General features: G+C 41.6%; 3 protein-coding genes across 4 annotated transcripts; all 3 read right to left on the bottom strand.

Annotated features, from left to right (window-relative positions):
- Positions 1 to 1,878: 1,878 nt before the first annotated feature.
- qser1 (glutamine and serine rich 1) lies at positions 1,879 to 13,004 on the bottom strand. Its single transcript, XM_034525747.1, has 13 exons — positions 12,895 to 13,004; positions 10,660 to 10,769; positions 10,018 to 10,155; positions 6,061 to 9,384; positions 5,166 to 5,470; positions 4,929 to 5,045; positions 4,683 to 4,816; positions 4,409 to 4,596; positions 4,133 to 4,270; positions 3,904 to 4,001; positions 3,615 to 3,761; positions 3,336 to 3,431; positions 1,879 to 3,165 (listed from the first exon to the last, which is right to left on the bottom strand). Exons 1-13 carry the CDS (start codon positions 13,002 to 13,004, stop codon positions 3,025 to 3,027), a joined length of 5,046 nt encoding a protein of 1,681 aa, XP_034381638.1. The 3' UTR covers positions 1,879 to 3,024.
- A 1,435-nt stretch (positions 13,005 to 14,439) lies between these two features.
- Positions 14,440 to 17,111, bottom strand: prrg4 (proline rich Gla (G-carboxyglutamic acid) 4 (transmembrane)). 2 transcript variants are annotated; one of them, XM_034526112.1, is made up of 7 exons: positions 16,825 to 17,111; positions 16,586 to 16,693; positions 16,325 to 16,488; positions 16,194 to 16,221; positions 15,491 to 15,629; positions 15,122 to 15,270; positions 14,440 to 14,949 (listed from the first exon to the last, which is right to left on the bottom strand). In XM_034526112.1, exons 2-7 carry the CDS (start codon positions 16,677 to 16,679, stop codon positions 14,882 to 14,884), a joined length of 642 nt encoding a protein of 213 aa, XP_034382003.1. In that variant the 5' UTR covers positions 16,680 to 16,693; positions 16,825 to 17,111; the 3' UTR covers positions 14,440 to 14,881. The 2 variants fall into 2 exon arrangements, with proteins under 2 accessions (XP_034382003.1, XP_034382012.1); XM_034526121.1 differs by having other exon boundaries at positions 15,085 to 15,270.
- A 2,852-nt stretch (positions 17,112 to 19,963) lies between these two features.
- Positions 19,964 to 26,901, bottom strand: eif3m (eukaryotic translation initiation factor 3, subunit M). The gene is made up of 11 exons (XM_034528903.1): positions 26,755 to 26,901; positions 25,977 to 26,109; positions 25,536 to 25,674; positions 25,114 to 25,237; positions 24,820 to 24,914; positions 24,535 to 24,618; positions 24,348 to 24,447; positions 22,185 to 22,266; positions 21,382 to 21,525; positions 20,937 to 20,997; positions 19,964 to 20,204 (listed from the first exon to the last, which is right to left on the bottom strand). The coding sequence occupies exons 1-11, from the start codon at positions 26,794 to 26,796 to the stop codon at positions 20,081 to 20,083; spliced, it is 1,128 nt and encodes a 375-aa protein (XP_034384794.1). The 5' UTR covers positions 26,797 to 26,901; the 3' UTR covers positions 19,964 to 20,080.

Below are 26,901 nucleotides of genomic sequence, written 5' to 3' on the forward strand. Positions count from 1 at the left end.
ATGCAATATTAATCAAGTCGTAGTTTGTTTTCAGTTCTAATGATGACAAAGGAATTTTCCCCAGGAAGAGGCATACCAAAAAGAGTTTCTGTTTGTTGATCCATGTAACATGAAAGATACGCCCTCTATAAAGTATTAAAGTAGTACTTTTAAAATGTGACTCGAGTAAAAATACAGAAATATATGCAGAAAAAATATACTTAAACTATCAAAGATAAAATAACGAATCAGTGTAAGACTCATTTTACAGTTAGCTGGTTGAGGTGGAGCTACTGTTCACTATTTTATATACAATTGGGCAGCTTATAGTCCACTGTTACCTAAACTCGGGGTCAGGCCTATCCTAAGGGTCATGCAAAACATAACATGGTTCTCAGATACAAATCTATATTATTTTTTGTATATTCTCTAAGTTGAGCTTTTTAGTGAAATATTTGAGAAATTTAGAGGAGGAAAAAGGTGGAACTCAGACATCGGCAACGTCTCAAGAGGCTTTTTTTGTAACAATCACAAGTCAGAAAGTTTAGAAACCTCTGGTTTAATTTTTAAGTTGATCAAACAGTGCATTTGTTTATGTAAAAGTAGTGACATTTGAATTGATCTAGTAACTAGACCTGCTAAATAAACAATAATCTTCCACTGAATTGAAGTGGAATAAGAGTGTTAAGTAGCATGAAACGGAACCACCAAGTTAAGTTAAGTTCCTTAAAATTGCACTTAAAAGTACACCACTAGAGTGAATCTACTTTAGTTACTTTCCAGAACTGACAAATGCACAGGTGCAGATGTTCAGCAAGCGTGTACGTGACTGGTTAACGCAGCTTTAAAACTACATAGTACATTAGGTTTTTCAAAGCCAATAGGCAGTGCTACACACAGCTGTCCAGCTAGTGCGCCCTTCTCACATCCTGACGCCGCCTCAAGGGTCCCCTCAGTCTCTCTCCCACATGTGGAACAATGCAGTGCATTACAATTCATATGCTTCTCATCTGGAGAGCAGACATTCAGTATCTCTCTCTAGCAGTTGTGCCCGTGATGGAATCTCAAACGCTTGCCCGACTGGCCTTCCTCCGCAACTCTAAAGGACAGAGCACAGAGGACAGAGGCTTCCCTCACGGAGCCGTCGCTGCAGCACAGAGACACTTTTGTTGTTTGGGGGTTGGAAGTCATTTTTGCCTTGTGGCCGGACAATCATATTTTATTCAACAGGCTCAAGACTCTCTCAGACAACACAAAGTCAGCCGCCAGTTCGCAGTGAATAGTTTGGTCATGAGAGCATGGTGGGCGAGTCTGAAGAATATGAGCCACTATAAACGCCACACTCCCTCCAACAAGCAGGTGATGTTCAAACTAACTGTCCTCTGAGTCGAGGACATGACGATGGAGTTGGGGACCGCGTGTGCCGAGACCAGTAGCAAAGCTGGAGATAACGTACGTCGGGACAGCAGGTCCTAATCAGCGACGATTGGACTTTCCTGTGATGCCGAGAGTCACTGTTGAGGCTTTTGGACGTGTTAAGTGTCACTGCGTCACAACAGAAGGATGAAAAATGATAATCTCCCTCTCCCTCCATCAGATCCTGTGTCATGGAGCTAATTTCATGTACCAAACAACCTTGGTACGCAGTCCCACTCTGTAACCGCTCCAATTAAAACCTGGATTCTCTGTCAAAGTAATTTAGATTCATTCATAAGCATCGCATTTCCCCCCCCCCCCCAAAAAAAAATAGAGCTTCAAATGTTATGAGATCATGGAAAGAACCCTGAACAAAGACTTTTATGCTGCTACAACATTTTCAGAATCTGGTGCGTCACACACGAGCCCCAGAACATTTGGAAGATGTTAACCCCCTCAGACAAAAACACATCAAAGCAAAGATCTAATACCTGCCGCACTTTATTTACAAACTGCAACTGTAAACAACAACATTGTTTTTGATAGCGTAAAATTGATAGCTGACATATAAAGAGTCCATTTTGGAAAACTGTGAAAAAAACAATGAAAAAGTGTCTTAGAACAATATTTACTTATGTGAAAAATATATATCTATTTGTCATAAAATGTGGGTTAAATCTGTAAAGGAGTATAAAGACAACTTATTTATTTCATTTTACCTTCAGGTAAGTCATGGTCATAATATTTGATTAACAAAGTTCATAAAAAGCAGTACTGGAACGGCACTGACTTGCATCTGATAAGCAAAAGGGTGTTTGAAGCACTAAAGTTAAACCACAATATAGATACAGCATGTAGTTACTAAATTCCTCCTGAAGAGAATCGCTGCAGTTCCCACCTCCCTGTTTTTTATACAAAATGTACATTATATATATATATATAAGTTGGCGCTCCATTATAAAATGGATGTTTTACAGACAAAATATAACTACGGTTATACATAATAGAGATTTGTTTTCATTTTTTCAATAAATCAATTTTCAGTATGTGAGCCTACACATCCAATGATTGACAAAGGCTTGTTATAACTAGGTAATCAACTTTCTGCATGTTTATTTGTTGTGCTCTATGTCCTATGCAGATTGCTTACTATCTAGTGCATACTCACTAGTTATAATCTGGCATTTAACTAAAAAAAAGAAAATTGATTGAAAAACAAAAAGCTCTATGAAAAGGCCCATAAAAAGTGGGCTTATAACTACAAAAACTTACAAAGACTAGGAAAAGCATTGTGTGGAAGACTTCCAAGAAATGCTCTCTAAACCAACATCCTTGTCCTCTGTTGATCAAGTGGCTGCTTTCTGCTGAGCTGCAGCGATACAAACTTCAACTTTACTCCCGTCTCGCTGTTCAACTGCTGACACCTTTAGGCCACAGGCCCCAAACGTCTCCCAGGCAAGTCAGCTGACGGGTGCCTGATATTCAAATCCCCGTGGCTGGAAGGAGAAACTCACTGCACCCTCCTCTGCTGCCATATTGAGCTGGAGGCATCCTCATGTTTTTACGTGTTGGACTTTGTTGTTTTACAGTTTGCTTGATTTATTTTAAACAGAGCCTGTGGAGACTGGATCACCGGCAGGCCTGCTGCACTTGATTGATTAGCTCTCCGAAGCGATCGAAGAGCCCCTCTACCCAAGCTCCGTTCTGCAGACACTTCTGTACCGTCTCCTCCTGAACCAGGTCCACAGTCTGCACCCGCATAGATGCAATCTGGAGGGCAGAAGCACAAACAGAAAAAAACGTTTCTCAACGAGCACAGCCAAGTTTCACCTGAATAATTAGCATCTGAAATTAAACCCACAAAATATTACTCGTCAGAGGTTAACATTTTAATTCAACACAAGCTAGAACAGCAAGCACTCATGTGAACAATGTCTCACCTCGTCCTTACACATCAGGTAAGTGTGGTACTTGTAATGCTGCAAAGAGTGGTACAGAGAGAACCACTGAGTTTTCTGCTGGTCCACTGTATACTCCTAAAAAGGGAAAAAGTAAACGCGTTTCAAAGACATTTGATATATGTCTGATATACAATTAGTCTTATATAATGGCAGGGAAGGGAACAGTGGCTGCAGTGCTCAACAGAATAAAGAGAATGTCTAAATGGTGCCCTCTGCTGGACAGATAGCGCATTTGACCAAACTATGTTCTTGTCTTACCTGAGGCACTTTGTTAGGCATCTTGTAGGGCTTCATTGTTTTCTTGTTGTAGGCCTTCCCACTGAGCCGCACCTTAAAGGCTGGGGTTTCCCCATCCTTCTTAAGTTCAGTCACAACTGAGATCTCTGGGAAGCTGTCGAGAGCCGTCTGAGGACACAAAACAGGGGAGTTACTTGGGTTACCTTTGCGTTTCTGTTTGTTATCTAAACAGATTCCTATTTTGTTTGTAAGAATGCCTTTTGGAGTAATAGTAATTCCCACAACAAATGCAAATCACACACAAACACACCTTTAGGACCTGCCCTATGTGCAGTTTGTGAAGCAGGCGTTTCCTGTTGTCGGTGATCATCCCATCCACTCTTTTCATCTGTGGAAGCATAAACTCATCTGCAACAGTACAAGTTAACAAGTCAACATACCGTCAGTCTACTACCCACCGTCTCCTTGTTTTCACACTTTTTTGACCTACGATTAAGCCAATAGCGTTTTTAAAAAAGTCAAAAGGTCAATTCACTCACCGTTTGCCCTCTCAAGTGCTGTCATTACATCTTCGTCTAGGGCAATGCTGATGAGCAGTTCCACAAAGCTCCTAAATGTCTCCTTCATGGTCCGCGTGTTGAGTAACCGTGAAGCAAACGGCAGTGGAGGGTTTAATTCTAAGAGTGGGTGTGTGGGAGATTAAAAATCATGAAGATGCAGTGAGAGAGCGGGAAGATATTTAGACAATCATATCAAATTATATCAAAATTACATCCAAGCCAGATTTAAGGAAAAAAGTCAAAAGGCTTCTTCACCATCATCTTCACCCCCCTCTTCTGCAGATGATCCTGAGGCAGTAGGTGACAACTCCTCCTTCCATTTCCTCCTCTTCTTAGGTGGGGGCTCTGCCCTGGACTTGAGTAGTTTGGGTCGAGGCTTTTGGCTTTGGGAGACTGCGGAGGGGTCGGCGGTCAAGCCCAGCAGAGTTTTCACCTGAACACCCCTGGGTGGCAGAACAAAGAGAGTTACACCAGTGAAGAGCCATGTTTAAAAATAATGGCATTACGTCGGTCAGTAGTCTTAGCGTACCGTAGCGAGTTCATCGGCTTGCAGCGCGGCTTCCGACTACAAACGCGTACGTACTCCCTTTTGTTTACGGTGTCCAAGAACTTCACATATACCCTCTGGTACATGGTCTTGGCATCACCAAAGTATCCAAGATACTACCAAAGAAAAACGACATGTTACTGTTGCCGACTAAAGGAAAATTATTTGAATGATCGAATACTCATATAGGCATACTATATGAGAATTGGCGTGTCTGCTTTCACTTACACTGTTGGTGGCAGAGAAGACTCGCTTTCCATCTCTCAACTCAGGCACAAATTTCTGCAGCAGAGCCTTCTGGACCTTCCAGATGGCTGGAGGCTCACTGCCTGCTCTCATTGTCACCTAGACACATGTAGTAAAAGTTACAGTATGAGAACATGAAACAATGAATGTTCAACTATGAGTGGACACGAGATCTCATTTGAAGCATTTATTATCCAACTATGTTTTTCAAGGCTGTACCTTCAAGTTTTCAATATCTTCATTCCTGACGACAAACTCGTCTCTCTCCCTGTACATTCCCTCGCCTCCGCTGTCCGACAGCTCCTCGTCAGTCAGTCCCTCAATGGCCACACTCGTCAACTGCACAGCCAACTGGCCGGGTGGGGCCTCTTTAGACTCCTCTTTGGCCGCAAAAACAGTCCCTGATGAGATTGTGTTTGTTGTCAGTGTCGGCGTGGTTACCCGGGACAAACAGGCCTCGGTGACGGTGTGGGGCATGGTGGGAACGTGGTCCGTCTTCATCATCAAACCAGGGATTTGGTTATCTGGAGAAGAGAATTTTCAGAAAGAAACATGAACTCCACATATATACAATAAATAAAAGACGTTTTAGACAACATTCATAAAAAGGAAAAAAACAGAGACAATGCTTACACATCACAGTATATTAATATCGAAGAAGTATGGGTATTACTTAGATATCATAAATGATCAAGTTTTAAAAAAATAGCACAGCAAAAAGTGTACGGGTGAGTTTGGTTTACATTGTTGCTGGGTTTCTACAGCTTAGTTAGACTTTTTGAATGCCACTCAATTTTATAACCACATTGAAAAAACAGCATCAGTTACTTAGCGTGGTGGAGACGAGGAGTAGTTTTGCGTTTCTCACTCATGATAAAGACTTGATTTTCATTGTGCAAACTTTAAAACACTTCCTGGTCAAAACACACCTCGTACACATTAGCAACTATCAGTTTCAGCAATGCTGTGAATCTTGGCTAAATGGCAAATTAATTATTATTTTCAAAATGGTGTAAGTGATCGAAAAACACAATCGATAGATAAGGAATAATATAAAAGATTGTAGGCTGATGCTATGATAATAATATTGAGGCTCTTGACAGGGTATTATTACCTGCCCTGGTTTTCCGATCTGAAGACTCATCCAGAGCTGAAAGCGCTGAGCTGATGCTGTTCCTCAGGGCCTGGTTCCTCCCAGTGTTCTCCTCTTCATCCGAGCTGAACGATGGCAGAGTCTCCAAGTTTTTTTGCAAATCTTCATCCAGGCGCTTCTGTTGGGTGCTCACTCCTTGACTCTCCTGGGGAATCAAGGGCCCGGGCAGAGTCTGCAGTTGGGGAGGCAAAGAAGGCAAAGCACCAAGCGGTGGTTTGGAAGTGGTGCCGGGCTTTCTCGGGCGACTAATAGTCCGTGTCGGACTTGGAGAGTATTGATGTTTGGGGCCAGATTTGATGAAGTCGAGGAAGGAGCCAATGAAGCCAGTTTTGACCTCTGGTTGTTTCTCTTCAACTTCTCTGATCTTTTGTCTGATTCTCTCCTGCTGCGGACAACCATCATATACAGCGTGTGAGGCAGATGGCGAGCTGACGTCACTACCCCTGGAGTTTTGACGCTTTGCCTGCCCACTGCGCTTGGCCGGTCTGGCCTGTCCACTGTCCTCCTCAGGACCACCAGGTTTGGTCAAGGATTTAGAGCGAGCCTTCTTTTTTGGAAAGTCTTCAACGCTTTGGCATTCCATGAGGCCATCCTCTGTTTTAATACACCTTGCATTCCCTTTGACTATGCCCTGGAAACCTGGGGGGTCATACACCTGACCGGCTAAGTGATAATCATTCTCAGAGCTTCCTCCATCTCCATTTGTGTCAAGCTCAGAACTGCTGTGGTGAACAGGCTGACCATGGCAGTTTGTGGCCATCTGAACTTCATTTAGTGTCATGGTCATGTTGTGGGCGTTAGTGTTTGTTATAATTGCCTGTTGTGCTGAGGAGAAACTAGGTGACATGTGCCTTATATCCACAGTCTGGAAGTGGCCTTTGGAATCCACAGGGCTAGCCATCACTGCCATGTCAGCCTCAGCAGAGGATGTTGCTTTGACAAAGTCGTGCGGTGTGACACCACAGGCTGCCACCGTGGCAGCCAGGATGTCATCGACATTTGACAAAATATTTCTGTCATCTGCAAGAAGCATAGAGTCGGGAAAGCAAATGGAGTTGAGAGCAAAGTGGTTCTTGGCATCGTTTGGTTGCTGATTTGTCGACTGGCTGTAGTGGTGTTTAGAGGAATCGGGGCATCCTGAGCTCTGTTCAGACACGACTGTGCCCTGCTGTCTCTGGGAGTCAGTGACACTGGGCCCCAGCAGTTCTTGGCTCATCTGGAGATACTGGACATGAACAGGGCCCAAATCTTGGGTTGGTTGGATACCTTGCACGGATACCACCTTAGAAGTGTTTTGACTATGGTGGACTAGGGGCTGCTGAAGTAGAATCATCTGGTTGGGTTCGAGAAGAGCGCTGGGGACAGTGATATATTGGGTGTGGGCTACAGGGGTCTGGCTCTGTGACTGAGTATGATTCTGGGGATTTTGTTGATGTGAATCAGGAGATTTGAGTTGGAGAGGGTGCTGCTTGAGCTGCTCTGAGACAAGTGGTACATGTGAAGATATAATACTGGAGTTTGTAGTTTTTGTGTTGGCAGTTTCCTGACCATTAGCACTGCTTAGATGAATGTGCTGCTGGCCCAGAGAACCCATCCTTTCATCCTTTATCTGTGCTGTGTTCGTATGATCTAGTCCCATGAGCTGGTCATCAGAACGGGAATAACTTCGGATAACGCTTTGTGTTTTGTGATGATCATCCATTTTTGAAACTACATAGATGACATTGTTGAGAGCAGACATATTACTAGCTGCAGCAGACGCTTCCATTGATGCCTGCTGGAGAGCATCTATGTCCTGGATAGGAAGCTCTACAAGTTTATGTTTCCCATATGTTGGCTTTATGTCCTGTATTGAGGATCTGATGTTATTTTGTAAGGCTTGAGCAGTTGAAGAATAGGTAGGCAACGGTGTAGACAAAACATATTTATGGGGCTGTGTCTGTTGTCCAGACAGTGTGTCGTGCGTTTTACCCCCAACTGACGATTGCATGAGGGTGTAGTCCTGTGAAGAATTTGATGTGGGCAGACTCCGCACACATGTTGGTGGGTAAGAGGAGTTGAGGTTTAGGGATTGTCCTGTGGCATAGCTCTGAGTCACAGAAACTTGCCCCTGTGACAGAGATGTAAAAGTCACATTTGGGGCACCCTGAGAGTGGGATGAGGGGTAGCTCTCAGAGAGATTCCCCTGACACAAGCCCTGGACCTGAGCCCCATACTGGATCTCCTGCTCATGGCTCATCCCAGGACTGGAGGAGTAAACAAGAGTCTGACTAACAGCTGCCACATTGTCAGACTGGCTAGAGAGGGAAGGCAGAGTTTTGTAAAGGGGAGAGTGTTTGTCTGAGGTGGAATGGGAGGGCTGTGACTGGGCTTGTGGGTTGATATAGGTTTGAGACAGAGTACTGGACATGAGGCTGGATAGCTGGACTGACTGCTGATTAGCAACCACCGAGTTCTGCTTCTGTCCTGGGGAGGAGTAATGGTCAGGAGACCCTCCAGTCAGCTTCTGAGAGTGCTTGTGACTCTCCTCATCCCCAATAGGGTGTTGAGCTAGCTTGGAAGAGCAGTCTTTAGCCTTCGGCACAGAAGTGGACGAATAAGCTTGAGTTACTGAGTCTGTTTTGGGTTGTGGAGCCCGATTGATCCCTTGGGAGGAATTGGTTCCTGTGGAAGGGCTGCAGGACACAGGGGTCTGACGGGATGGGTCCTGCTGGTAGGACACATCCACTTCACTGCCAGAGCCAAAATATCCTTGTAAGGGGTGCTCTGAATTGGGCAATTGCTCTGAGGCCGCGTGGCTGCTGGAAGGCCTCTGGTGGTGTTTGATCACACTACATTCACGCTGAAGAGCTCTTTCAATAGAGCCTGAGAAAACCGCGGCCCCATAGGGTTGTGGTGCACCATGAGTGGCAGGCAGGGCAGAGGGGAGGAGGCTGAACTGGGGTTGTAAGAGGTGCGGGGCTGACTCCTGAGCTGAACGGTAGGTCGAGGACTGCACAGGCAGAGCTGAACCCAAAGCTGGGGTGGAGAGATGATTGAATGCCAGTGCAGTGGGAAGCAGAGTCTGGCTTGATTTGAGATGGATGAGGGGGTCATGGTGAGAGAACAGGCCATTGGTGGATGTGCTGAAGGCAGGATCCTGGAGAGCCAAGGATGGGTTGGTAGCATAACTCCGGGAAGGGTAGGCACCAGTGTGCTGATAGGACGACAGAGCAGCAGGAGAGGGGAAAGTGGCAGTAGAAGGCAGGGCACCAGTCAAATACAGCTCTGTGCTGGAGTTGGTACCTGCATTGCACAAAATAGATAAAATAAGGAACGGACAGGCGACACGAAGGGATAAGATAATAATCACAATAGATGAAACCTATGTTCACATTCGATAAAACTTGTGGAAATACTGACATCCCCAACCAACATATTTCTGTTCAGTAAATACATCTCCTCAAAGTACTTGTAAGAGATATGCCTTTTCTTCTTCAATAGTTAAGAATATCGACAACAATCTTTCATCAGATCAAATTACGCAGACTTCCTTTTACCTTCTTATAGGTCATTTTTGTTGTCATTTTAATCTTTAAAAACAGTAATAGTCCAACCTCTATGAGGGGTCATGTAAAATGATCAGGTCTAGTACACAATAGTATTCTGGGTTTATGATTGTAGAGTATTAGACTCCTGGATAAGCTTCTATCAGTAAATATGTTTTGGTACAAATACACAAACACCATACTTAAACTAAGCCATGTTGACAAAATACCTTATGTATTCACCACTCAGTGGCACGTTTCAAATCCATACCTTTTCCAGGTGATGTTAAAAAATATTAAAAGGCTTCATGCATAGAAAAAACATCTATACCACAGTAGGGGATGAGTCATTAGTGTGAATATAACACATAATTAGTGGATGTGTTCTCACCGGCAGGCCATGATGGGGGTCTAAAAGGAGGAAGCAGTGAGGCACTAACAGGACCAGCCTGAAGGCTTCTCGATTCCATGGCTGACAGGAAGCTCATGATTGAGGTCTCAGAAGAATTACTGCTCGAGTCAAGTGTTCCTGAGGGTAAAAAATGGAAATAAACATAACCACAGAAACGGTCAACAAAGTAATCACAATCCTATTTTCCAAGTAAATAAGAGCCTTATCAGGGTTACTTGACCAATATTGCAAAAAAATAAACCGATCTCTCACTCTAGTGATATCTACAACACTTGTCAGATAAATTGACGGGGCCAATCTACTAGTATGAAACAATTTAAAATGTAGGTTTGAAATGGAAGTAGTAGTAATTAAATTACCCCAACTAAAAACTGTCTGCAGCAAGGCTTGTGTATTATCCAGACGCCTCACTGTTTTTGAGTATCAGAAAGTAGATATCCTTTACAGTCACCATTTTGATTGGTGACACATGCATTACAATGTGATAGCTAAAAAAGCAATCATTACAATCCAGAATATCTGCATGACTAGATGACACTATGGGTAAGTGACAAAGTAACTTCATTGTAATTTGGGTGAACTGGCCCTTTAAAAACCATGTGTATAGCATTCATAACTCACCTGCTGTCGCAGGAAGGTGCGATGTAGTGTAGGTGGGAAGCTGGTGGGTGTTAGTGTAGCTTTGACGCTGGAGGAGCTCTGCATCAAGATGTGCTGCACCATAACTGGAACTGTATTAACACACAAACACATACATGAAAGCTCTCATCTTCACAAGCAGCAATGAAGCCCACAACTAAGTAAATGACTCCTTATCACACAGCATGTTTCTTTTCGAATATTAATTTTGTAAAGTTTTGGCAGTCTACTGAATAACAAAAACCCAATATAAAATGTAATGATAGCTCTATGAAACATGCTTTGAAGAAATGTGATGAAGACACCCTACTATTTGTAGGCAAGCCATTCATACAAAACATAGTACACATTTAAGGCTACCTAAAATTAGAAATGGACAAAAAATCTGTCCGTTTGTTAAAAAACAGAACAATATAGACCAAATAAATTCTTTTCTGAGTGGAAATAAATAGCAGCCTTAGTTTGTATTCTTTAGCAACCACTCAAATAACCAAAAATAGTTCAGAATTTCATTGTTCCTATTTGTAAAAATCTGAATAACAACCTAAAAATGGTTTGTGAATAGTCACTGTTGTTTATGTCCAAACACAAAACATGTTTGCTCTTCTTGGTATGAGGAACTCTGCCTATCTGTGTTTGCCTGAAATAAATCTGAAAAATAAGTTTAATATCAGACACATGACTTTATATTCTCTCTGAAGAAAATTCATAGGAAACGGATATAAATTCAGAGGAAATCCGATGCAGCCAGCCTGATCAGAAGTGTTCCTTTTTGTCCAGAAGGTAATCATCTGTGGAAATACACAGAACTGTAAGGGAGTCATCAGTCTCTTTTTCATCCCTTCAACAGACACACGCACTGGCGTCTTCTGTTATGCAATTCTTCTTGGCTATTTAACTATAAAGTGATTTAAAGCCAATAAATAATAAATAAATAACAAATTCCAATGAAACAGATTTGCCACATATTCTTCATTTCTGAAGATTAAAATGTTCATTTTGGTTGACGCGGTCAGAGGGGTGTAAATTAAAACAGTGTGTTTCATACTGAGGCCATAGTCAGGGATTGTGTTGTACTGGACTGCATTATACTGAAATGTGTTTTGAATATTCTTCCCCCCTAATGTTTGTAAAGGCGTTGGATGAAGCATTTGACACATCTCTCAATATAATGCAGTCCAGTACAACACCACTGCAAACTAAAACTGCAATAACATCAACGTATTATCTTTGTAAAGGGGAAATGTATGGCTGAGCTGTCGATTAACTTGAATTAGATGTTTCAAGTGTTGCAATAAAGTTGCCACTGAACGGTTAGTTAGTTTACAGATTGTCTTAATGAAACACAATTGCGTCCTCTATTAACTCATCTGTACCCGTGATCGGAGCATAACAATGATTCAACAAATCGATTAAGTTATCATTTGATTAGTCTAATTTAGTTCATCATCTTGCCTAATCTACTTTGGCCCTTCTCTATATGATTTGGGGAGGGATAGATTTATAATAATTTATACATGTTTGTTCTGCTTGTGAGCACACTTCCAATTATATTATTACAAGATGGAGAAGAACATAATACAAAAGTATTGAGTTTGATTAAGTTGGAGCCCTAAAACTTTGGCAGGTATCGCAGTCACACTTATTCTGTCTATTTTACAGAACATAAAGCAAGTTAAAATTATGTAAAAGATAGCAATGGCCCTCCATCTCGTAACTGAAACAATGGCACAAATATATACAGACTTGGACGCATCGTCTCTTAGCTCTTGGGTAACAACACCAATAACGTTAGCTATGTGCCACTAATTTGAGGTGGCATAACTGACATGACTAGCATTGGGAGCTAGTTACCTATCCGGTTTTGGCCTTTACGAGCACCTGTGGGTCAAGAAACCCGACCATTAAACGCTCATTTAAGCCGTCTAGCTGGTCAGCGTGTTACATTTATGAAACAACTCCTTCTCTAGTCACTACGAACTCTGTTTACGGCCATGCTGAGGAGACGGTGTGCTAGCGAAAACTAGCAAGGTGCGTGACTGGAACAAACGGCAAAGGAACCACTGACAAGTCAAAGCCGTTCAAATTCCGACATATCTCCAATTGCTCCAGTGTTCCCAATAACAACTAGGACCTCTGCACTTTTCTCCACCAGCAAAGCTAGGCCCTCCATCACCGACATTTCCTTCGGAAGGTGCCCTCTCCTTCATCCTTTACCTTGGCTTGACACTCGCTGTGCTGCGGTCATAGGCCCAAGAAGCTACGGTCTGTGCTGGAGGAGCCAGCGCGTCCGCAAAGCCGGAGGTCGGGTAGTTCCTGTCCATCATCCGGTGAAAGATTCGTTTCCCCGACGGAGCTTCGTGGAGCAGCGGACACGCATCGTAGCAGCAACCGGATCCGACCCACCGAGCGACCAGGGCAGGCAGTCCCGTCAGAGCACTATGCAGTCAGCAAAGCCTCCGCGAGGTCGTGAGGTATCCGGGATAAGAGTGCACCTTTAGCCTTCTGAGTGATTTCGGTATGTTGTGTTAGTCTCCCGTCATGAGGAGCCGTGCGAGCATTGCATGGTTTCACGTACCAATGTTAGTTAATTTCCCAGGATGCACCGCACACTTTGACTGGAAGTTTTGTAGTTCGCCCTTTTCCTTACCTCCATCCAAAAGGTCAGATGTTAGTCTTTTCTTTTCTTTTTTAGGTCATTTGAGATTCCAAGTGTTTTCGACAATTCACAGAAACCCCAAAATCCACATATGAAGCGATTAGTTTGACATAATGAAAAACAAACAAACAACTTAAATAATACATTCAGGCAAATAACATGCTCCTAATAATTTAATTTAATTGGCTACATTTCACATAACTACAATAAATGTACAGATAAAAAGCCTGACTTCTCGGTATTCTCAAAGGACATCAAACACTAAATTGACGATATTTGTTATTGTATAAATCCATCCAAATATGTTTTAGAACATACAATGTTCATCAAAATTGATGAATAAGAATGGGTACACCATAGAACCATCTTGCACACACATACACAATCTCACATACAGTTGAAAGCAGAGACAACAATAATCAATCAATCAATTTTATTTAAAACGATATCTATAAAAGATTTTCATTTCAAGTAGTTCTGGTACAGATCAGCTTCAACAAGGCTACCCCGACATTAATCCTCAATTTATATGAACATAATAACTTCTTAACTTGTATTTCTGCATCATCTGATGGGAATGAAACGCCAGCCTCCAACAGGGTTGTACAATTACAGTTAAGTGAGTGACTTGTTTTGGACATGTTGGACAAACTGTGAATCCCAACTGTTGACATGTTTTTGCTGTCCTTTTCCTCACAGCTATAACTTTCTTGTAGAATTGTTAAATGTTCTTCTGTATACATGTAAAATATTGTAAAACTGCTTTAAAAAGATATTCCACCTCCATCTATTTAGAGTACATTTAATAATCAACTCCAATGTATATTGAAATTAAAATGACTTCACATATTAGTTGGTGACTCAGACAGGACTCCTGACACAAAAGAGGTTTAAAAACAACAAGGAAATCTGCACATAACAAAAAGAGAAAACATTATGATATCAAGCTTAAAGTACAAAGTTAATTTTTCCAAAGCAAGCTGGTAAACCATTCAAACCAAAACAGTTGTATTATTCTTAAAAGCATTTTCTGTATGGCAATATTATATATACATTCATACCATTGAAATCAGTTTTGGTGTTACTATTTTTCCTTCTAGAGACAGGATCCTGTATGACTACACAGATCAGTCTGTTTCTCTTCATTTGCAATTAATACTTATCATGAAATGAAACATAATCTTTCTCTCAGCCAGTCTATATATGCTGTGTCTAAAGCAACTGCTCCCTAAGGGCCTTAGTGCTCCGGCAATTTAAATCCCTCTTGTCCAATTAATTAGTAATTCTTCATTTACGTTAAGACAAAAAGCAGCAAACTGGGTCAAATGTATTATAAAGCTTATTCTGCACAGGTTTATGGTAATATTATAAAGCATATTTAGACCCTGGAAAATAGTTAGTACAGACAACTAAGTACTATGTTTTGGTACAAGGGCGATCAGAAAGGGGGATTATACTGCTGAGGAAAAGGTACCCCCAACAGGCCAGACGTGTGTGAGTGTAAGCAGATAATCATAAAAATATACATAAGGCATAAGATGTTTTTTAAATCTTGTGATGGTGAAACGTTGTTGTCCTGGAGATACTACCGCCGAATACTCCCAGGTCGTGAGCTAAAACCAAAAATGAGAGATGTTATAAAAGATATATTTGAATGAGCTTTCAGTGACTGCATTATGGATTGTGTGAAATAAACAAGAACAATTAGTTATGACATATCTACAAATAGAAATGCATTATGCAAATACCCAGGATAGGGAGGAGGTGGGGCATCATACTGTCCACCTTTTGCAATTGCCTGCTCATAAGAAGGCAACCCCACCGGCTCCTCCAAAGCTGGATGTGTAGGTGGGAGAACAGGTTGTAAGGACACCTCCTCTAACCGCCGCATTATTAGTGAAGCATTACTCCTCCTCGGTCGCACCTGGATGGAGCTGTGAGAGGAATGTGGACATATATATCTTGTTATTCATATTTGACTGATACTCAATGTCATTAAGTATCAAGGTAAAGGTGGGACTTTATTATTGTTATACAACCGTGCACACCAAATAGTATTTCTTATGACAAGAAGCAGTAGTAACATATTGTTCGAACAGGTATCAATCAATTTATTAAGCTGCCATTTATAGGGATAAAGACAATTTCACTTACTTTGCGCGATTTAAGTTCTTGCATTTGCCTTGGCAGAAATACCAGAGCAGAAGGCCACCAATAACAATGACCACACCAACAGCAACCAGTCCCACCAAAAGAGAGGTCAGATCAACCCGTGTTTGGCGTTTGTCCTTTTCTGTGGATCATCATGGACTATTATGTGTGGACTATCACAGGGTAGTTCCTCTTTTTCATTCAATACTGATTCTTTGGTTTGAGAGCAGCAGCATAGAATAGTTTGATCTTTTACAGCAGCAGACACACAGTGATTAGATATACTTAGAAGGCATTCATCCCGAATGTAAAACAAAATGGAGTTGCAGAGGTAACTTACGACAAAAAACTGTAATTTCATTGCAGACCAAGCAATAACTTTCAGTGCTACTGTACTTGTTAATTTATCCTCCATCCTCCACATATGATATTGTGTTTCTGTTTTTCTTATGGAGCATAATAAAACTACAAACTGCATGTCATTGAACAACCATGTTGTACAGATACAATAAAGATCTGTGTAACCTTGTAAGTGGGGAAACAGGTTTTCAAAAGCACTCGTTACATATGTGTGAAGGCTACAGGCACAAGTGTTCCTTAACATAGTGTATAATTGTTATATTAACTAGTGTGAACATACATTTAAAACGATCTATGTAACACATAGAGGTAATGATGCCTATATATAAATATATAAATATTTTACCTGCAGAGTATTTCTTCCAAAAATCCTCCTGCAAAACAAAGTCTCATTAGTATGGTAAACTCTGATGGAAGGCCCGTCTCGTGCACATGCCATGCCCTCAGAGAGCAGCCCACTGAACAGCATCACTTAACTGTAGCCGGGATGTTTTCAAAGACCTCCCTTGCTTCTTCGTAATTGCAGTCTTCTTCATAACATTCCCTCTCCAGATTTCCAGGAACGAAGATCTCAAAGTCAAACCGGTTGAACAACAGATGGCGGCCCAAGAACGACTTTGCGTCCCCTTCACCGACAACCACTAGAAGCGTGTCCAAAAACAGGGGACATGGTCAACAGATCTGACAAATCCGAGGGGTTCCAGTGGATTCACGTGGCATTCTTTGACAATATCTCACCTTCTTGGTCTTCATGTTTCGACAGCAGCCTCCTCATACAGGCCAGATCTCCGCACGACAGGAGTTGAAGGAGTATGAACAGATGAAACAACATGGTCGTGCGTGCACCTGCGCGCGGACAGCGGGTGGGGCATTAATTGGCAGTACAGAGGGCATAGTACCATTAACAAAGCATCCAGCCTTTACAAACTACTACTATGCATAATTTTCTCTCACCAGCCGGCACCAGATAGGCTTACCTATATCCCAATTTACCTATGATGAAAAGTGTCACATAATGAGGGACAAAGTTCAACACTAACAAAATGAAACCAAACGGTAGGTGCGTGTGTCACCGCCTCGATGCAGATACGATTAATCAGGAAACGTTCCGCGACAGTGACACACAAGAGCCGAGGAGCAACTTCCAGTGAACAAGTTGACCACGGCTCATGTCGTTTCAAGATCCAGTTAAAAAAGTTACTGTGCGCGAACACTCAACACAGCCTCGGTCGCTTAGAAAAGCGTTTTGTTTACTCCGACCAGATGTGGCCTCGGCTCCTCCTCAACTACCTGCGCAGACTCAACCAATCGATTACTTTTACCTGGATAACAGAGATAAGTTATGTAAATAAAGACGGACGCTAGATGGCAGCTGAAACCACAAAAGTGGAAGTGACTGGCAAACCATGCAATGGAGACAGAAGCTATACTAGTATAGGCCCTTGCCCTTATTCAATGAAGGTGACATCGTCGCCCCACATTTCAGACACTGAGATGATGGTTTCATGACTTATGATTTGTCATGTAACCGGTTGATCTTCCATCTGTTAGGATTTAAAGGGTAATCTTATTTTAATGACACTCAAAGGGTCATTCAGTTTCAGCATCAATGTTGAATCTTCACTTCTAATGGGTCGTGGATGCTATCTTTTGGGATCTTTACATCAGGACTCTTTTAAAAGCACTAAATCTCCTCTCAGTAGCAGAAGAGCTGGTGACTCCACAACCATTCACAGGCCTTGTATGGGAACATGTTGTGTAAGGAGCATATGTGTTAAAATTCACAAAGAATGGTGACTATAGCAACATTAGAGACACTGCAAACAGCAGAACATGAAGCAACACAGTGACGATAAAGTTTCCCATTCTGCCTGGCAAACCATCCTCCAAAATAGTGTTTATGTTTCACACTCCATGTAAATACAACTATCTGTCTCTGGGCTTTTTGGCCAGTATGTATTAAAAGTAGAGATAGGATGTACATGTACATTATCTGGCTGACTACTTGATGGTGGTACTTGAAGAGTAGCGAGAGCCCCCCTTGTGTACTTGGCTACGTCTCTGGATACCATCACGATCTTAGATTTACCCCCAGGAATGTTGATGTGAAGAAAAGAGGTGAGGAACATGAGATATTCAAGATTGTATCTATGTGTGATGTCAGATGCCACCTTACACCACACATGGCCATATCAATGTTACACTGACTATAGTGTCTTACTGCTGGGGAATCCATGTGGTTCTACAGCAGCACACACACCAAAGTGTGTGTCCAACACAGTACATTGGCCCAGTGGACACGTATTTAAAACTATCACTTAGGACGTGTTAAAGGGGAAAAGGCCCTTTACCGCACTGTAATAACTGGTTGAGTAGTTTTAACTACGATGTATACAGTTAGGTCATTTAATCTGGTTTTAGCCCAACCAAGGGGCCAGACTCTCTGAGTCACAAAATAGATCTGATAATGACTTAATTATTTGAGAAAGAAATAAGAACAAAAATAAGTTCTGCTGTTCTTTAATCTTGTTTTTTTGTCAATGCAATTTTGAATAATGTTTAAATCTGTGATGAACTTTACTGCTGATAAACTGAGCTGCATGTGTAAAAAGAGGCCGGTTAAGCAGCTCAGTTTCCAAATGTAATATCAACTCATTTGCTTTAAAAAAAATGTTTTTATCACTGAACTATGCAGAACTACTTCTATCTGACTATGATAAGAAGGGAGTCATGAGGCTTGCACCAGATAAACCAATCACAGCAGTCTTTACATCTGGGACACCTCAGATGACAGACCATCCGGAAAACAGTTACTTAAAGCCAGTGAAATTAATTAAGAGACGAGAGAGCAAGATCCCTTTTACAGTGTGACAAAAGTAGATGAGAAGCAACAGCTTGCAGAGAAAAGAGCATATGAGGCTTCGCAAACATTGTGTTAAGCCTTGGTCACATTCATTTCTATCTGTTCTACCTTGCAGGTGGCTGTGACAAGGTTGTGCTCCTGAGAATGTGTTGTGTGATTTACACCCGCTGATAAGCGTCAGAGATGCTTGCTCTCCGTGGACAACTGGACAGAAGTGAGCGGTGAGCTTCTGCAGACTTTTGATAGGAAAAAGGACACGCTGCAGCAATAAATGTGTACCTCTAATGCCCATTTCATCAGTGAAAATATTTTAGTGGCAGGGCTGAAATGATCAGATTAAGACTTTATAATCAGGACAGAATAAGGAGTGGCAGACCACTAAAAAAAACAAAAGTAAACAGGCTGAGCTGTGCTTTTATTAGTCAAAGAAAATTCACTGTCTATTTAGGGTGGGGATTTAAAGTGTGCAATGTCAGTAGTCTGCACTTCGTCAGTTTTTGCTGATTTCATCACAGCCCCAAAGGGAGAGAACTCCAGCAGACCCCTTTTACACCTAATGCCTGGGCCATATATCAGTAGAGTTCACATCCTAATGCTCTGGACCGGTGCCCGAGAACAGATCACTGTGCGGGATGAATGGTACTTAACTTTACATCAATGGGCAAAGGAAAGGTAAACTAAAAACTGTAGAAGTCCTCGTCTTTCCATTTTCCAGAGACATCAAAAGACAGTGAGTCATGCACAGTCCAGCTGAACAGTATCTTTTAACCTGGTGGACAGTTTCAAAGTTGTAGTTGCAGTGAATCAGCCTACACCACAAGCTATAAGTGTTGATGCTACAATAATACAGCTCTGACCCCTGCAGACTTGGTCATCCCGAGTTCACATTACTATCGTCACCTCTCGTGTTCCCAGACAAGTGACCCGCATGTTGCAGGCTATTTCTCACCCAAAGTTACAGCTCATCTAATACTGACATGGCGTCCTTTAACTACAACCAGATGTTGAGAACTGCTAGAGGACAAGCCCCCATTAAAGTCACTGTATGGCTTTCTGAAAAGATCATAAGGCAGCTAGTGGGGTCGTTGTCTGAATAGATGTATTATCCATTAAGGGCACAGTAAAGCTTTTGGCTGTTTCACAAAATTTGAAATCGTCTATCAATGACCAGTTCCTTGTGCGTTTATGGCATTATTTAACTTGAAAAGAACTTTAGCAATCATTTAATATTTAACAAGAAAGGAGCACACAGATGATCTTGACTGTTCTTTTATTGGATTAATATAAAAACTGATCAATTCAGTCTGGGAATTTGGAAAGCAGAAAAGAATAGAGGGACAGGCAGTCTAGACATTTGGGTTATGGTGGAATTAAGCAGAAGGTGACAGGGCTTGCAGACTGGTCTTGACGGCTGCTAGGTTGGCCTTCCAGGAGCTGAGGCTGTCGTGCAGCTGCTGCCACTGCTGCTTGCCAAAGGTGCGGTGTGTGCTGTGGCTGATTGAGTGGAAAACAGAAAAGCAAGAATGTTAAATTGACAAAGAAATAACTAAAAATACATGCCAAGGTCACGTCTCACAACTATGAGGAAATAAATGAGCTCTGACAGAAGACATGACTTATATCAAGACGTCAAATCCAAGTCATACGGGGAAAAAAAAAATTTCAATTTTTGTTTTGTTTCTACAGATTACATATTTCTCTATACAAAACCAAATAGCATCCTTGAACTTGACCAGAGAGAGATCAGGAATACAAACTAATCAACATTCAAGTTAATTAGTCAATCCTTGCAGCATAGTTCTGGCCTATCATAAACAATAATACAAATAGCTAAAAAGATCAAACATATAGCTCCACAGAAGACAAAGAAAAAAAGGCCTCCTAAATGTGTACCTAAAACATGTTCACATTAACAGAATTCCAGCTGTACTGCGAATTACTATGGAATGTAGTAAGATGTGAAAGATAAGGATATGTGTATGCTTAAGTACATGATGTATGAACGATGAACAACAGTGGTGGCGTCTCACCAACACTGCTTAGGCACCATCAGTTTAGGACTGTTTCGGGGGACCAAGAACCAGATTTTCTGATAATCCAGGTAAAGTACATCAGGTCTAGTTTGGTACCAATCTGCTATAACAGCCCCTCTAAAACAGATCTTTATTTAGTCAAAATGTAAACACAGTTAAGCCATGTATGGTGCTGTTTGATTAAAGTACTTACCTCACAACAACTTTTCGCTGTGTCTGGTCAATTTTGCAGTACACCATCTTGGTCCGAACAGCTAGAAAGAAGAAGCAGACAGGAAAGGAATAAATAGCTATGACAGAAAGCAATAAACAAATAAATAAAAAAGCTTCAATAGGGAAAGTACTTGAAAAAGGAAATTGGAGAGGGCGCCAATCTACGCCACAAAACACTGAATGTGCTATTCTTGGTTCTATGCCATTGGTCCATTGTAAAACCCGACGCATGTACCATGATCCCTACTGCATTCCTTATTTAAAAAAGGAGGGAGACATCATTTTTTGGTACAAGAGTGTGTCCGTTTGTGACAACTGTTCAAATCACTACCCCTTTTCCTCCCCCATTAGTCACCTGAGAGAAACCAACAGCACACTTTACAAGGGGAGACAGCAAGGATTCATTTGAGGCGACGTGCTCGTACCGTCAATGACAAAAGCCTCGACGTCATCGGCTCCAATCTGCAGCTCCTGTTCCATGGTGTCGAAGGAGATCTCCTTGAATTCCACAGCCATCCCCATGAATGTCAGCAGACGCATCTTGGACATGTTTTGCTCGTGAGACAAGCCTGGAGAGCAACACGCAGGGATCATTAAGCACAAAACAGTCACACTCGATTACTCCTGACTCGGGGAGTTTCCCTGTGATAATTGTTTCTACATTTAGGAGCATGCATTCGGTGAATCTACTCATTAACACAAACACCACTCCACATTGTCTGTTTTGAGAGTCCATCCTACACATGCTTGTAATTACACTGAAGCCTTTAGTAGTGAGAAAGAGACACACTGCTGACACGCACACATTCCTGTACTGTGTCAACAGAGCGCGGTGCGTTGGCTCAATATCTAGAAGAGTTTATTATGGGAAACGGTGGTTCAGATGGTCTTTAAATGCACTTTTGTACAGTACAAAGGTTATGTACACAGAATAATTTACTTAGGATTCAAGCGTGTCATATTCAAATCCCAATAGTATTTTCATACTTAAAGATTTTGTTATTTTTGAAATCATAGCAACAGCAGTATAAATCATAATACGGCTGTCCTTACAGCAGGAAACGTTTGAAACACTACTTCCTAAAGACAGAAATTCTCCAAACTATTTCAAAGATGGTAGAACAACTCATTCTTTTAAATAAACCTTTTTACTGTATTTCTAAACATTGTCAGTGTGTGTACTCACGTAGAATTGATGTAACTAATATATTAATGTATGGCTACTTACCAAGAGAGTCAATGAAGTCTTTGTTACTCTGATAAAACTTTACGTATGCTGCTAGTTTTGCGCTCACAAAGATGGTTAATAGCTGAAAAAGTCAGAAGGAGAAATGCCATTATGAGAATCTGGAAACAGTCATCTTTGTATTCATACAGGCTGCATGTGTAACGATAACCATGTACAGATTAAGGCTCCGATACAAATTACTGGCTCCGGTGCAGAACATTGGGTTAAACTTTTTATACACACTGTTGACCTATGACTAAAAAATCAAAAAACTAGAATCTGTGCTCACGGCCCATTAATAAATAGTTTTCATTGTCTCAACCTGATAAGCTTGTAATGTACGAACATTCCTGCTGCTCACCAGTCCACTTTTATAACTGGTCAGCATTTAAATATGATGCCTTATAAGTCACTGAGATGATATAACAAATGCACGCAATAACCATGTAAAACAGTCAAGAGGCTTTCACATTGTGATCGGATGTGAGGTCCTGGGACAGGGATGTCGCACGTGTACAGATTGGAAAGCCCTCTGAGGCAAATTTGTAATTTTGGGCTATACAAAATAAACTGAATTGAAAGTCTAACAACCAATTGCAGAGTGCTAAGTTTATCAAATCAGTTTCATGTGGGAGATTGTGTTGAAGGCTGATCTGAAATCAACCTCCTGATGTCGTTATTTTCAAGATGAGGGAGAGTGGAGTGAAAAGTATTGGAGACGGCATCATCTGTGGATCTGTATGCAAACTGATCCAGGTTGGCTGGGATGTTAAGCATCATATTATGTATGATTTAAACCAGGATAAGCCTCATAACAGAGATATGCATGTCTATCAGAGGCGCCGCAACGGAACAGGCAACCCAGGCAATTGCCTAGGGCCCCCAGCTGAAGGGGGCCCCGAGGGACGGCTGACGTCAATGACAAAATAATGGAACCGCTTTAGACGCTGCAACGACGACGCATAGGAAATGCCCCCACAGGGCCCTTTCCGAGTTGTCACTGGCTAGTTGCTAGTAGGGGGCCCCGACAGACTGCTGATATCGCTCCATATCAGCGACACAACTTGAAACCCCCGTAGACACTGCAATGACACGTCAGGAATCTCCCTAATGGGGACACCTTACTAGCCGGCATCGACGTGCGGTGCCGGTCAAACACAAACAAACAAAATGAAAAAATGAAGCGAACATATCACTCTGGGCACACGAAACGAGAAAAAAAAACAAGAAGAGGATGAAAAGAAAAAACGTGACAGTGGCAAGTGGAAATGTGGAAGCTATGTGTGTTACATTATGAACAAGTAGTGCTGCCAGCCAGCCTGCCACTTTATCCCAAACATCATCCACCAGGCACCAAATAAGTTTACTGCACATTAGCTTCTTGAGCCCGGGTGCAAATCAAAACATTTAACAACAGATAAGCTTCATACGAACACTGATCACAAACAAATATAGCCATCAAATTAAACAGCAGAACCTGGGCTACAAGAATATATAAGCTCCAAACACTAACTAAATGAATTACCAAATATCAAAATTCATATCGCAGAATTTTGTCAACCGATTGGCGCGTTTTGGTGGCTAACGCTACGTAGCATTATGCTATACAATGAAACAGCGTTGCATAAAAGAGCAGACACTCCGCAGATTCCGTGTAAAGTGAATTCAGCCATTTTCTTCTAAACACATTCATAGCCACACAATAAGTTAGTCCTTTGCTGCCAACGCCAATGATATTTTCTCCCAGAATAAAGCATTTGTTGTCAAATGTTAAAACTGATACCAGCATCAAATCAATTCTGCTGTCAGTTTAAACTGGTGCTAATTTGTATTTGAAATTATGTTTTTGCCCCATGGTCCTTCTTGCCTAGGGCCCACAGGGGGTCTAGAGATGCCCCTGATGTCTATGTACACAAACCCAGTTTGTGTTATAATTCTAATCACATGACCTAAATGGTCATTCTACACATACAAGATTGACATGGTTGTTGTAATGAGGGAACTTATTCTTATTGAAACAAAACTTGTTTTCAATGTGCTTTGTGGGCTACGGAAGGCACTTTCATAGTTATAAAAAAGGTGGATATTTTTTTTAATCTGACAATGTCAGTAGCCTTTTATATATTTAATACTAAAAAACATTGCAGATCCTTCAGTACTCACGTCATGGATGAGTTCTCCCTCCAGGAAGCGAACGGGTTTCAGTGTGAGCAGGTGGTCAATCAGGAAGGTGTTGGGGTCTTTGAGAGCACGGACGATACATCTAAAGATAAGGGACCCCAATAGATGTATGTATGAGATGTACATTATATCAAGGGTGACAAATGTTAGACACGGTCTTCAAATTTACCTGTGGGCATCGACACGTGCTTGTGAAGCATTGTCTTCTGTATAACTCCCAAGCAGCTCAACCATCACCTTTGCTGCAGCATCGCTGTGACATGAGTAGATAAGAACATTGTTGAAGTGACTCCTGTGCCAAGATAATTTACTCAGAAGGATAGTACACTATCTCACTCAGTCTTAGGCCTAGAAGTATGTATATGCATTAAACAAAGTTCATAAATCTTAAATTCTGGGTGTTCATATTCTTGCGACAAAACATTAATTTACGTCTGACCCTATATGTACTTACCCTTTTTTGCAGTCAACCAATGCTTCATACACCAGCCTCAAGAGTGTGTGCTTCTTCTCTGTGGTCAGGTTCCAGTCGATAATCCACTTGCGCACCTGATCAACAGCACAAACGGGTATCGTAAATCAACTGCAGAGGAAAACATGCAGCCTGTGCAGATTTAAAAAATGTGAGTGACAAGTTTTTTTCTTTTTGTCATCTTTGCAGCTCAATGCAGGAAATACACAAATGAAGCAGTGCTGTGGCAGTGTTTATGGTCAGTTATCCAAGTTGATCATAATGAAATATATATACCTGGTCAAGGTCAGTGGGGATGAAGGCAATGGCATTACATGTTGCAGCCACCTTGATGAGGCCACAGAAAACAGTGTACCTCACTGTAGTGTTCTCATCCATGCCATGGAACAGGTTACTCAGTCTGTAACATCAACATAAGAAAGATAGTCTGTGTTTGAATAGAGTTCAATGTTTTCTCAACACGTGCTTTCTTTGCTTTAGAAAATAATGAAAAGAACATAGCAGCTTTCCTGCCTACTGGTGATGTCAATAGCATCCTTATGTCAAAACCGGCAGTTTCATATTAACCAACATCAAAACAATGCCCTACTTAGTCTCCATGCATATCGAATGTTTACTTGGTCAGACCGTAGGAAACAACAATGATAAGAGCCAGTACTATAAATAGATTTAAGAAGAAAACAAAACAAAGGACCCACAGCTGCATCCTAAGGGAAGGTCTCTCTCCTTCGCGGGACTTCAAAAGTTTCTCACACAGACTTTCAATGAGAGCCTCCTGCTTCTCCGTCTCCAGGATCAGCAGCAGAGACACGATGCTGTTCATCACACTCTCTACTTCTGCAGCGAGATACAGAGAGATAAGTAATAAGATATTGTCATGGAGGTTCAGAGTCAGTTGAAGTAAACATAATTAGATACTAGTCCGAGGGTCCTCGTATTGTACATCAATCACTGGAATAGCGTACTGGGACTCTTAAAACACATGAGCTATAATACATGTACATTAATTAAAACTGTGCTTTTCCTGGTAATGCAAGTCAAAATATCTTCTTGTGAAAATGGTATATTGCTCAATATTGTCCAATCTATTAGGAGCTGAAAATGGGTTAGAAGCAGAGGTGTTCTTCATCAGGACCTACCTTTATCATCGTCCTTGAGGCATACATCACATGCCTCAATGATCTGAGCCAGATCTACATGTAGTCCACCTTCAGAGTTTTCCTCTGAAATTTCAGCTCCTTTGGCCTTCATGTAGGCTCTCAGCTCTGAAGCCTGTAACATTGAAAAATAAGTAGTATTAGTGTTTACAGTAAACCTAAAAGCAGGAGTACCAAGCTGTGTGTCGATAATGTACACATGTAGATATAATCATTTAGCATTATGTGGTTGGCTATGGTTAGGGTTTCATATACTCATGTTTTTGTTTTGAGTCACAAAAACATGAACTGCAGTTAACTAGAGAAGAAAGTAAAACATTTTCTTCCTAATTTCTCAATTTTAAGTCATCAGCTATGGTCGTCTTACAGGCAGGATAGTTTGAGTGGTTGTTTATATAGGTTTGTGTTGACTTCTATGTAACATTGTGGCTAAGCTGCTAGCAGTCCAAGCTAGCCTGACGTAACAACATTGGTGAGATTTAAGGACAGAGGCAGCCGAAAACACATTGAGCTAAAAGGGAAAGATCAATATGTCCACAAGATTTACAAACATACCATCTAAACGGCAAGTTTGGTGATATAATCACAATAACGTGCTTCCACAGATGTCACATACTCAGCATGTATCGTCAGCTAGCTCACATCAGCACGTAGCTTTAGCGGTCCAGCGTGATAAACTATCTGGTTGGATAGCTCCCGTTTATCGACTCATCCGGAAGCGGAATGAAGTAATGTGAGTGTTTAAAGACATGGGTCGTACCTGGTCTTCCTCTGTAATATCGATAAATGCTGGGACGCTCATTTTTGGTGATTTTGTGAGCCTTGATGATGAAATCCACGCTCCCACCACTGATGAGACCTGACCGGAAAAGAAAAGGCGACAGTGCCGGTGAAAGTCTTCCTCTTC

The sequence above is a fragment of the Cyclopterus lumpus genome, chromosome 3, assembly GCF_009769545.1.
Source record: "Cyclopterus lumpus isolate fCycLum1 chromosome 3, fCycLum1.pri, whole genome shotgun sequence".
In the NCBI taxonomy this organism is placed as follows: domain Eukaryota; kingdom Metazoa; phylum Chordata; class Actinopteri; order Perciformes; family Cyclopteridae; genus Cyclopterus; species Cyclopterus lumpus.